The 13,247-nt window shown below is 47.1% G+C and overlaps 1 protein-coding gene across 1 annotated transcript in view; it reads right to left on the reverse strand.

Moving 5' to 3' along the window:
• Positions 1-223: 223 nt before the first annotated feature.
• Positions 224-13,247, reverse strand: part of pafah1b1a (platelet-activating factor acetylhydrolase 1b, regulatory subunit 1a) — a 31,936-nt gene continuing 18,912 nt past the window's right edge. The window contains exons 6-11 of the mRNA XM_067246230.1: positions 10,139-10,307; positions 8,140-8,242; positions 7,724-7,952; positions 6,014-6,115; positions 5,741-5,897; positions 224-3,916 (exon numbers count right to left, since the gene is read on the reverse strand). Coding sequence (XP_067102331.1) covers positions 3,843-3,916; positions 5,741-5,897; positions 6,014-6,115; positions 7,724-7,952; positions 8,140-8,242; positions 10,139-10,307 — 834 coding nt within the window. The 3' untranslated portion in view covers positions 224-3,842. The remainder of the gene's footprint in view (positions 3,917-5,740; positions 5,898-6,013; positions 6,116-7,723; positions 7,953-8,139; positions 8,243-10,138; positions 10,308-13,247) is intronic.

Raw genomic sequence — 13,247 nt, forward strand, 5'->3', positions numbered from 1 at the left:
CACTATCTCAAATCCTAACTCAAGGGTGTGATTATTTATTTATAACTAGGCCTATTACATTAATAGTTCACACATCTTTGGGGCTAAATATAATTATGAACATTTAAATGAGTAATGTAAATTGCCAAAGGCCTTTATCATATCTGTACAGATATAATACATAATTTATCCACAAAAACAGGCAAATTCCTTAACCCCAACCCAATGAAGACATTCAACATCGTTACAGATTTTTTTTCTTTTATTATGTTGCAAACAATAATGACATCCAGTATATTGTTAACAATTTGCAGTGTGTGAAGTGAGACCATAAAAGCGAAAAACAAAAAATCCCGTTCAAGCCGTTTAGTCTGAAGCCCTCAATCTATTAACAATGTTATAGCAGACAGATGGGTTTGAGGCTGGCAGGAAAGACTTACAGACAGTGCAGCACTTGTCTGTCAGTCCGCTCAACCACCAAGCCAATGCAGCATAGGGATTGCTTGGGACCTGCGAATGGCAAAAGTGATTTCTTTCACAGGGCACAACACTAAGGGTTGTTTTGTGAGCATTCATTCAATGATAACTATTTAAAAGGAGAGATGCACACAACTTTTACCTCCTTCCTTGTCTAATCAACAAAGGGAAAGCCGAGTTTATTCAAAAAGTCAGGACTAATCTCCATTTCAGGCTCAAAATTTGAACAGGACTTCGAAACCAATCTAAATTCAGCAAATCGCAAGGAATGAGCGGCTTTGTAAATGACGGCTGGCTTAGTCCAGAAAAAAATACCTGGACACCAAAGAGCGAACACAGACCAGGAAGTCTGACATCATATGCTAAACCAGATTGTACTAAGACCACTCCATTTTATTTGGCTTTAGCTAAAACATGTTTAACAGCATGGAACCTTTCCATGACCATGTCCAGTTGTACTATAGAAGGCCAGAGTATGTATCAACTGAATGAAGGCCAACTCTCTACCCAATGTCTCTCTGAGACAAAGTGAAAGCAGCTTGTAGTAATAAACATGTATGTCTGACTAAAGCATGGGGCACTAGAGGAGGCATACGTGGTTCTCTAAAGGGGGGGGGGGGGGTTCTCCTTTGGAAAAGATCTAGTCTGCCGCAATCCCTTCGCACATAGTGTGGTAGGAAGGTCAGATAGATCTGTCCTCCATCATACAGCAACAGACACAAACAATCTTTCTACAACCACATATAGAGCTGTCTGCAGTCATCATGCCAGCCGACCTGTCTGGTAAGGAGTCCATCTGGTGTCTTTGATACGTCAATACGCAAAATACACAGTACACATACACAGGGACACCGACTTACTGCTAGGAGATAGGAGTTTCTCTCCAACAGTACAATTTGTGACATTGGATTGATTAGCAATTCTCCTCTGACACCCCACTGTGGTGTCCTGCAGTTGAGCTCAGTCTCACATTATGCAATGCTAAGACACTAGCCTCCACCAGCAAGCCCCACCAGACAGTTCAGCCTCTGGTACAGGTTTACATGCAGCAGTGCTATTGTAGACAGGTCACAGGGCTCACACAAGCCACTATCAGAGGTTCAGCAGCAGGTAGCTACATCCAAAACACACAGGAACAAGAAAACTCTGCAAAGAAGCTAGATAAGATCGGTTAAGCTGTGGATTCTTTTTATTATCATAGAATTGCATCGTAATGAAAAGGCTAATTAAAAATGATATCCATTTATGCATTTATTAATATGTTTAAATTTTTCGTACATCTTTGATCTTTGGACAAGACCAAAGATCAAATTAAAGCAGGGATGTGCAAGTTACAAGTTACTTACATTTTTTTCACCTGCTGCAGTTAGAATATGAAGCAAGATTTTTTTTTTTTTTTCTTTTTCTTTTCTTTTTTAAAGGGGAATGGAATGGTTGGTCTCCATTGTTGATAGGAATTGGAATCGTCTCTGGTTTCCTCTTTTGTACATGTAGCATCCAATATCAGAATATGAACAGAATAGGAGAACGAGGTGCCACTCAGGAGAAATTCTGTAAATGTTTCAGTCGGTCAGCATACTTTGCCCAGAGATCCATTCTGCTAAAGCGTTGAACATTCTCCTGTGCTCAGCCTAGTCTAGCCCTAGACTAAGAACAAGGCTGTGATGAGGGAACTGCACAGCACCTTAGGGATAAAGATTTCTTAATCACCAAAACCAGACCGCCTCCAAAAAATGCACAAACATGCTAGCATGTCAGCTGATGGCATTTCTTCACTTTTGATTCATCTCCCTACAGTTCACCAGTTTGGTCAAAACACAGATTTGGCGCTTCCCTCAGTAACATGCTTGGTTAACATTTCATCTTTTTCCCCGCCACAAAATAAGAAAAAGCAAAAACCATATGTCTTAATTTCATGTTTGTCCTCCCTAAGAATGCAAAACTCTTTCCCCCCCCTCCCCAGGAGACAGCTTTGCACATCCCCAAATAAACCAACAGGGCAACTTTGAGTCCTTGTCAGGCTTTGACATCTGAGACAGTCACTCAGAATTAACCTAACTTATCAAAGGCTAAAGCTCAACCTCTCTAACATACAACCTAGAGACTCAGCATTCTAAACAACTGAGCGTCAAATTGCTTGCATGATTTAATAGAGACTGTAAAACCCTGTCGAGAACTGATCCATAAAAAGGACAGAGAGAGACAGGGTTAAGTCAAATATAAATCAGTAAGACTTGAGACGTCACAGCTAGACATCTTACAGTGGGAGACACCGTAGGTCCTTATGGAGAGCTAAAGATGAATCCCTGATGTCTGTACAGGACCAGTTGCTAGTGAAAGGCTGATTGCTCACCAGCGGCTGCAGTAACGCTCAAAACCAGGTAAAACATACCGTTTCAGGTTGCATAACCTCACTTTACGCCGACCGTTAACCTGAATCGTTAACGGTGGGTCCCAACTGCACATTAGCCAGGCTATTCAGAAAGCCAGAGAAGGAATATCATAAATTTATTCTTGAACCCGAAGCATAATTAATTTAGGAGGATATTCCATTTTAAGTCTATCAGAGTGGTTAGCTTCTCAGTTAGGACGCATCGCCATGACAAGAGTACAAAGCTTTTTCACCCCAGAGGTCCAAAGACAACAGTTTGAAACATTCGTATATGCAGCCATTAATATATTATCTAGTTCCACATGAAGAGAAATGGTAATTACACTTCAGAAGTGATGTTACAAAGCTACAGATTATTCCAATAACAAAGCCCCACAGACAATAATATCTCCATTAAGGGATTACACTTTTCCTTTTGTCGTCATTTCCCCTCAAAAGGTTACCAAGCTAGGCACCGACAGACTACGACAGTGAAAGGAGAGAAATAAGAGAAAAACAAACAAAATCCTAAATAAAAAAAAATTGACAAAAATAAATCTGACACAAAGAACGACACTGTCATTTTTAAATTACCAGTTTTTAGTGCCCTACAATTTTTCTTTTTTTTCCTCTTTTTTTTTTTTTAAACACCCAGTCAAAAAACATCTGCCTTCAATAGGTAAGGCTGCGTTGACAGACGGCCAGCCTCATGTTAAACCTATGGTACTTCTAGACAACGTTATGTAAATTTACAGTATACAATTTTGGATTCACCATGCAAGAATACTTTTTTTGTGTAACATTTAATAGCTCAATCTACATCCAGAATAATTTACATAAAAGGACAATAGTTATTGGACCAGAGGGCGATGGGTAATAACCATGGTTTGAGTGCAGTCAAAGGAGACGGAAATGGTTGATGGGATGTGGTTGGGGTGGAATGAGGAGAGGGCTGGGTGGTGTCGGCTAGAGGGACAGGGGGGTTGGGATGGTGTTCCAATCTTCTAGGGTCCAATCAGCGGCACTCCCAAACTTTTACTGTTTGATCTACACTTCCGGTTACAACATACGGAGCAGCCTTGTGGAAATCTGTGGAACAGAGAAAGGGTGTCAGGCTGACAGCAAGAGGAAGCCAGGAGAGAGGTAGTCATTTCATATGTACTGGTAATCAACATTTCATTTTGAGGTTCGAATATCTTGACAGTCTAATCAACAGTTTGGTACGAGGAGTAAAAAAAAAACTAACAAACACAATAAACAGTTTGGTACATGCACAACTTCAGACAAACAACAAAAAGGTGTTTTGTATTCACACACACACAAAAAAATCTAGCATGTGTGTGTCAATCACTGGCTTACAGCAATGTTTTCTGTGTGTGCAAGAGGCAGCGATTCAGAAGCTGGGCTTCAAACGCCCTGCCAGAGAACGCAGGCTGGAGTGCCAGAAAGCCATCTCCGGAGAGTTCCCCAGCCTTGATCTATTCAAAACCCTTAGATTTGGGAAAAGGAGGAAAATCCTGGAGCGTTTGCTTACCTCTTAAGACCCCAGCTGTCAGGTGCCCTCAGGAAGATGAACTCAACACCTTCCTTTTCAAAAAACCCTGCCTGCACTACCTCCAACCAAAACAGCTTTGTGTAAACCTCTGCTCCACCATAGGAACCTCTAGCATTACACACCTAAAGGACAGAATAATGCGCTTTCTGACTTACCCAAGTTCAATCCCTACAAATACATTTTTACAGCTCCAGCTATAACCGGTGGCAGAGACTGTGCGGGTGGGGGGAGACTGCACTCACCCAGAGAAGTAACACAGTGGGGGAGACTGCACTCACCCAGAGAGGTAACACAGTGGGGGAGACTAGACTCACCCAGAGAGGTAACACAGTGGGGGAGACTAGACTCACCCAGAGAGGTAACACAGTGGGGGAGACTGCACTCACCCAGAGAGGTAACACAGTGGGGGAGACTAGACTCACCCAGAGAGGTAACACAGTGGGGGAGACTAGACTCACCCAGAGAGGTAACACAGTGGGGGAGACTAGACTCACCCAGAGAGGTAACACAGTGGGGGAGACTGCACTCACCCAGAGAGGTAACACAGTGGGGGAGACTGCACTCACCCAGAGAGGTAACACAGTGGGGGAGACTGCACTCACCCAGAGAGGTAACACAGTGGGGGAGACTGCACTCACCCAGAGAGGTAACACAGTGGGGGAGACTGCACTCACCCAGAGAGGTAACACAGTGGGGGAGACTGCACTCACCCAGAGAGGTAACACAGTGGGGGAGACTAGACTCACCCAGAGAGGTAACACAGTGGGGGAGACTAGACTCACCCAGAGAGGTAACACAGTGGGGGAGACTGCACTCACCCAGAGAGGTAACACAGTGGGGGAGACTGCACTCACCCAGAGAGGTAACACAGTGGGGGAGACTAGACTCACCCAGAGAGGTAACACAGTGGGGGAGACTGCACTCACCCAGAGAGGTAACACAGTGGGGGAGACTAGACTCACCCAGAGAGGTAACACAGTGGGGGAGACTAGACTCACCCAGAGAGGTAACACAGTGGGGGAGACTGCACTCACCCAGAGAGGTAACACAGTGGGGGAGACTGCACTCACCCAGAGAGGTAACACAGTGGGGGAGACTGCACTCACCCAGAGAGGTAACACAGTGGGGGAGACTAGACTCACCCAGAGAGGTAACACAGTGGGGGAGACTAGACTCACCCAGAGAGGTAACACAGTGGGGGAGACTGCACTCACCCAGAGAGGTAACACAGTGGGGGAGACTGCACTCACCCAGAGAGGTAACACAGTGGGGGAGACTAGACTCACCCAGAGAGGTAACAACGTGGGGGAGACTAGACTCACCCAGAGAGGTAACACAGTGGGGGAGACTAGACTCACCCAGAGAGGTAACAAAGTGTTCGTGGGCACTCAGAGTCTTCATGCAGCGCTTGTTCTTGTAGTCCCAGATCCTTAAGGTTTTGTCGTCAGCACAGCTCACGATGAACTTGCCTCCGGGGTGGACCAGCATCCCACGCACCCAGTTGTCATGACCAACCTGAAGACAGAGGACCTGGTGTTAAGCGTTGTGTGAAATGCACAGAGTTGGTGTGAACTGGAATGGATTTTCAACACCACTATGCATGTTGACAAGTGATTTCTGGGCGTGCTCACCAGTGTCATAAGGCACATGCCGATGCTGACGTCCCACATCTTGATGGTCTTGTCTCTAGAGCCAGATAGCAGGAAGGGGCCAGGCTTGCCACTCTTCTTAGTCTGGCAGAACAAAGAAACAAATACCATATTAATGACCTCCAATCAACACAAGGACATGCAACGACAGGACTACAGGAGTCTTTACCACTGGGACAATCTGCCCATTATTGATTCTCAAAGCATGAATAAGTAGATTAGAAACATTAATTGAATAGATTGTCAGGTCAACGTAGGGATGCAATCCACATTATTGCATATCACAAAAGCTACGTAAACCCCATCCACTGAATTCAGTCTGTTCTGACACTCACCCAGCCTTTGATACATTCAACATTAGCATAGGAGAATTAGAGTACAAAAAGGATGCTTAGAAGAGACATCTCCATGGCAGAGCACACACTTCAGACATTCAATTACACCGGCAGCTTTGAAGCGGGAGCTATTCTGCTCAGGTTCAGGGCCATTCAACAGGCTTTCCAAGTCACGTGTGTCATACCCGCCCGAGCGGGACATCCATGGACGTCTAAGAGGGAATTCACCGAGATCAATATTTGACTGGATACTTTCTGCTGTTTACACTTTGCATAAATGTAACTGAATGTAATCTCTCCTTTGCCAGGGGATGATAGAGACACGTGTGCATGCGTTTGTCTTTCAGCACTTGCTCACAATTTGTCTGTAGCAAAAGACAAACACAGCGTCCTACTGTGCCTACAGTGTGACTGTGTTTCAGGCACACTGAGGCGAAGCCATTACATGCTTAATAATTCTGACAGCAACCGTGGAGCGCATGTTCAAATGGTACTTGTTCCCTTGGGCTGTCCCATCCAAAGCATTGAGAACAGAACAGTCCTAAATGTCAGTTACATGTGGCTGCTTTAGTTCAATAAACTGTGACGGTATAATTGATGTCAGGAGAACCCGTAATCATTCTTCCTGAACAGGCATGGCTAGATAAACAGCAAGTTATCGTCTTCAAAGTCGCCCAAAACTTGCTTGGAAACGTTTAATGGAAACGTTCATGTCCACTTTTCAGTTTGTACATTGAGTTAGCCACTGTCTGTCTTTAGTTCTGTCTTGAGACAGAGTCCAAGTTCAACACTTCAATCGCAGCATTGATTTGGCATTCCTTACTGTTTTAATATGTGCATGTTTGAACGGAGAATTCAACCGAAGAATGAACAGAACCACTCCAAACCTCTTCCGTGAGGGGAACAGTGCACTTCATTGTGTTCGGGGTGAAGGGCTCTGACAGGGCTCATGCTGTGAGGGCAAATGTTGTTTTAATCAGATGAGTCTGAAATTGGACATGCTTGATCACAAGACTGCTGGTGTGTGTGTGTGTGTTAGTAACAGACATACTCCCATCCACTCATAAGGGCTCGGAGTTGACCCTGGGCCATGACATGGCTTCTCGCTGCGTACACATTATTTCATGGTTGGATTCAAATACAATCCGTTTGGCCCAGGCACTTCCCAAGTACCCCGTCTAAGAGAGGTGGGTAATGCAGCCAAGCATCACAGCCCATCATCGCCTACATCAAATCCCCTGGTAGTGTATACAGAGGCCCCGATTTCTCTCCCACTCACAAATACGCTTTGAATGGAAGATGCGATCTTTGGGGGTCCAAACGAATGTGTGTGTGTGTGTTGCGAGCGGGCGCTCACCTCTGACCCTGTGGCCTCCAGGATGGTGGGGTGGGCACTCTCCGGGGCCCAGGAGATGCACTCCACCACATGCTCGTGCTCCCGCAGCTCCGCCTTGCACTCCTTGGAGGCCACCACCCACACGCGCACCGTCTGGTCGTTGGAGCAGCTGGCGATCAGGGTGCCGTCCTGGTTGGGCCGCACCATGCGCACCCACTCCCTGTGGCCCGTGAAGGTCTTCACACAGTAGCTGGTGGAGAGAGGGAGGTAGAGGACAGGGTCGGGGGAGGTTAAACATGCAGTCTGGGTAACAGCTGAACCGAATACCTTTGAATCGGAACAAGTATGATAGAAAATTACATTTTCTATGATCACAAAGTTGGCTATTGACAACCTCTAGAAATTGATACCAAAACCGTCAAGATCAGAGTACTTACCCAGTGGCCACCTCCCACATTTTGATGGTTTTGTCCCTCGATGCTGACACTATGTGATCTCCGTTGGGCATGATGGCTACAGATGAAACATTATGGTCATGTCCTGGGGGGGGGGGGGAAAGGAATAATCATGAGAATGTCTTCTTTCGGGGTAGGATGACTGATGATCCCAAAAATGGTACAATGCTATTTGAAGCATAGCTATTAGACTCCAGTCTAGACTCCCTCAACCCTCACCTAACATTTGTGACTCCAATTCAGATTGACTTGACAGCCTATAGTTAACTAGTCATCAGAACCAAACATGTCGTTAAAGAGGGGTTTGGGCCAAATTAGTCAATTAGGTGATGGGCGAGACGGCCAATTTGCCAAGTGATGCTTTGTTCTGGGGAAGTAAGAGCTAGCTAATTACCTACATGCCCAGCCATATTGAAGCTGCCAAGCAGATGAGGAAATGGTAAGTAGGCCGTGGGTTCTAAAAGGCCAGCTTAAATATGGGGGCATGCCTGCCCCTCCACACACACACACACACAGAACACTACTGGCAGTAATAATGGGTGGCAGCTTCACAGAAACATTATCTGGTGTTGAAGAGGATAATTAAACTGCTGTCCAAATCTGCACTAATCTCCACTGCCAAACCAGCCAGCATGGTGAAAAAGGGAGGGGAATATTGAGGGGGGGGGGAAGGATGGAAAGGAGAGAGTAGGTTGGAGGGGTGAGGGAAAAAGGAAAGAGGGGGATGAGAGGAGAAACTGCGAGAGAGACCAAGAGTACTTTAAAAAGGGAGAGGTAGAGGCAGGAAAGAGGACTGCAAGAGATAAGAGAAAGAGTAAAAGATAAACGTAAATGTGTCGGAGAGAAGCTGGCAGCCTGAGAGAAGGGAGGGCTCGCGGGGCTTCTTCACAGTGAGAACACAGCCTGTCTCTCTGAGGGCAACACGCCAGCTCCTACTGACACGGTAGAAATTACACCCAAAAAAGGGATTTGAAACGACTGAAAACATTAGTTTTAGTTACACTAACGTCTGGGTTAACAACTTCAACAGGGATTAAAAATGATTGAGTGGCAGCCATACAGGGAGTGGATTATATTATTCTTTCAAATTCATTAATGTACAGGCTTCTTGTGAGGCAATTTAGGGAGACATTTGGGGGGATTTTAAGGAAGGGTGGAAACATAGCCTTGATATGTTTTGGGATTCCAAACAGTTCCAGCAAGACTGGAAATCCACTCTGACGGTGGTCCCTGTATCAGTTCAAGCCTGCAGGCACAAGGAGAGATACGCCTTTGCAATTTACTGAGCAATTAGGATTTTAAAAGGAGGGGGGCTGCCTAAGGACTGGTCCATTTAGGTTGGGGGGGGGCAGGCTTCTGAGAATATGCCATTAAACTCTTAATATCAGATGCTGAAAATGAATGAATTCCAGAGAGATTTGGACCCATGTGCCTGTCGGTGGGTAGATTGAGAAGATCAGAGTGGCAACCATTAGAGACGAGTGGCGGGCAGGATGAGTATGTTCTGTTATTGGTTCCTATGAATTCGAAGCAAAAGAGTCGCAGGGTCTGTGATGCATCCAACTTGATAATGAATGGCAGCTATGGCACCTGCGTCCGCAAACAAGGGCTCTTCTCCCTCACTGCAGCCTCTACCCAAGCATGCCTAAAGCTAGTTTCAAATGTGACGTCACATGAAGGTTGTGTTTACCGTTTTTCTTTGTGTGCATCATGCTCCATGTATGCTCTCTGTATTTATTCTTCATTTCGATGCAAAGCACATTGATAAACACCAGTTGTTTAAAATGTGCTCTATAAAACATTGAATAATTAAAACAGCTCTCTCACTGAACAATCGTTATTCCATAACGGTTTGGGACATGTTCTCAAACGCGTGCCCTAACCTGTACGGCGACCCTATTCCCACACCCACACTCCCTCCCTGTATGACATCATGGTAATCAGTGCAGTGGACAGAGCCCAGCCTCTCCCGCCTCCTTACCATGCATGGTTCTGATGCACTCAAAGCCTTGGAAGTCCCACAGCTTGATGGTCATGTCTGCGGAGCAGGAGGCCAGCAGCTTGCCAGTCTGGTCAAAGGAGATGTCCTGCACCGAGTCTGTGTGGCCCTTCAGCGTGCGCTCAAAGTCTCCCGTCTCGTAGTCCCAGACCTGGGGGTGGAACGACAGGAATGAACACGGGCGCACATCGAGAAATAAACCACAGCAACACAGGAAAGAAATGAACAAACACACACAAAAAAAAAAAAAGGCCACAGCTGCTCCCTCAAATATCCCCCCCTCCCCATGCCATCACCAGGAGAGACGGCACATGCCACATCATCCACACTCCATGTCATTCTGTCGCCTGCCTGGGTATCAACACAGCCAAAACAAGCTTAGACAGAAGCAGGTTGAGACTGGCAGAGACAGAGAGAGTAAATAATGTAATCTGCTGTTGCAAATCATGATAATGGAGCATGGGGGGAGGGGGATGTATGGTGGAAGAAGCTCAGGGTGTCGCGTCTTTGGTGAAGGTGCAACATTGACAGTGGAGTCTGTACTGGAAGTGGAAACAGTGCGGTTGCTTCTCAGTCAGACTGTTATCCAGAGCTTCCTGCTTCCAGGCAGCCAGACGGACGAGGAGGGATAAGCTCTCCTCCGTTGCTTGTGGGGGAGGGGGGGGGGGTAGCTGGCTGACATCCCCTCCTTCTGCCTCATATGGGCTTCCCCTACTGCCAAGGTAGCCCCCCCCAGCTCCCGTCTTCACAGATTGGTTAAGTCTACCACAAAATCAACCTCCCCAGACTGGCACCATATTTGCTTCAACAGTTAGGCCAGCGGCCTGATGAGACGAAGTCTCTTCACAGGAGCTCCAGGTGAGCTCAGTAAGATGATGAGATGGTCTCTTCACAGGAGCTCCAGGTGAGCTCAGTAAGATGATGAGATGGTCTCTTCACAGGAGCTCCAGGTGAGCTCAGTAAGATGATGAGATGGTCTCTTCACAGGAGCTCCAGGTGAGCTCAGTAAGATGATGAGATGGTCTCTTCACAGGAGCTCCAGGTGAGCTCAGTAAGATGATGAGATGGTCTCTTCACAGGAGCTCCAGGTGATGGCTCAGTAAGATGACAAGGCAGCGCAGACGATCAACAGGGGGTGGTGAACCTGAAAGTGACCTTTGCGTCTGTGCTTGCAACCTAATGAGTCTATGAATACCATGGTCAACAAAACCATAAAGAAGCAATACCAACCATTAATAACACTGCTCAAAGAAAAATCATGGACTTCATTGCCAATTTCCAGGGTGAGCAATGATCGTAGGCCATAATGAATTTGAAGATCAGGTGAATAATCAACTATTCTATTTGACATGTTAGGTCACGGCAGAAATAATAAAGCAACTAAGTTGTTTTGCATAGGGAGGCATCAAAAGTCCCAGAGTGAGAGCATGTAATGCTGGGCTGTGGCTGTCTGGCCTGATTACAGTGACCTGCCTTTAGGAAGGCTGTCATAACACCCTGCAGATAGAGGGGGACAGCTTGCACTTGTCAAACCTGCTCATTTGCATACTACCATGGTGAAGGGCCTTGACTCAGGGTAGCGTACAGAGCTGTTGTGCGCCAATCTGCCACGTTTGAAGAGGGTAGTGGACGGAGGGAAGGAGAGAGAGAAAGATATACAGAGTGAGGAGAACAAAGAACTAAGGTGAGAACCAAGCACGAGGAGGAGCAGGAGGGAGAATGAGAGCTACCGTGGTTTGGCTGCGGAGCACCAAGGCCCCATGACGATTACCACCCTAGCATACTAATGAGACATGGAGGGAGGAGAAGAAGAAAAAAACAGAGGAGAGAATAGTTTGTGACTGCAGGCGAATGTAGACGTCCTCACTGGAATATCAGAGAGAGAGGGAGACAGAGAGAGAGGGGGGGAGAGAGGGAGAGAGAGAGGGGGGGAGAGAGAGAGGGGGAGAGAGAGAGAGGGGGAGAGAGAGAGGGGGGGAGAGAAAGAGAGAGAGGGGGGGGGGGAGAGAGAGAGGGGGAGAGAGAGGGAGAGAGAGGGGGGAGAGGACAAGAGAAACGAGACAGGGAGAGAGTGAAAAGCGGGAGGCAGGGTGTTTAGGTTCAGCTCCCCTGGTTAAAGATTTAACTGCAAGGTTTCGGAAGAGAAGTAGGGCATAGGGGGGAGACCGGGCCAGGAACAACGGCAAGGCAAGGGAGAAGATGAGGGAGGGAGGGGAGGGAGGGGGAAATGTGGAGATTCAGGCATGCTGGGCCTGTTTCCTGGGGATGGTCGGCTGGTGGGCAGCACTCAAGCAGAGGATGAATTTGTGTGGCGGTGGGAGCAGAACAGGGAACGGGGTGTCTAGCTGGGAGGAAGGAGGGTTTGGGAAGAGAAGAGCCCAATGTGGGAGTGGAGCCAAATGGAGGAGTTACATGCATCTCTGATTCCTTATGAATAAATCATATAACACAAATATTTATACTGAAAGCGTGGGGAGTGGGTGGTGGTGGTGGTGGTGGTGGGGGGGGGGGGGGGGTAGCAGTAGCACTGGGCCAAGCAGACCAGACCAGGCTAGGCTGTAAATATAGCAAAATGATCGTAGACTTCCCATTTGGGGTTTATATATAGAAATGACAGTATGGATGGCGGATGGCAGAGGAGGTGGCTGTAGGACAGGGCGTGTCCTGAAAAGGCAGAGCATGCTGAACAGAGAGCTTCAGACGGTGGAGCATCAGACAGGAGGGAGAGAGAGAGGGAGGGAGGGACAGACATGGGCAGGAAGAGGCTGGAGGGAGAGCAGTGTGTGGTGGTGCTGATGCCAGGCTGGTACACAGGCTGAATGGAGAACAAGGCTAGGAAGCTCATCGCCTTGGGAACGCAGGAAGCTCAAAAACACCGTCTTTTAACAGAGCATTCCCCTCCTCTTTCAGCCCCCGCCGCTCCCCCCCTCTCTCGTGGACAGCGCTGACGACTGTCACAGGATAAAAGGGAAGGGGGGGGGGGGTGCTATTAGAAGTTCAAAGTCACCCAAACACACTAGCGGGGAACAAAGCTCAGTGGTAGAACAGTACGATTCAATAGGCCAGACGGTTAACCTTAAAAAAGAAAATC

Source organism: Osmerus mordax, chromosome 11, assembly GCF_038355195.1.
Source record: "Osmerus mordax isolate fOsmMor3 chromosome 11, fOsmMor3.pri, whole genome shotgun sequence".
NCBI classification, from domain to species: Eukaryota; Metazoa; Chordata; class Actinopteri; order Osmeriformes; family Osmeridae; genus Osmerus; species Osmerus mordax.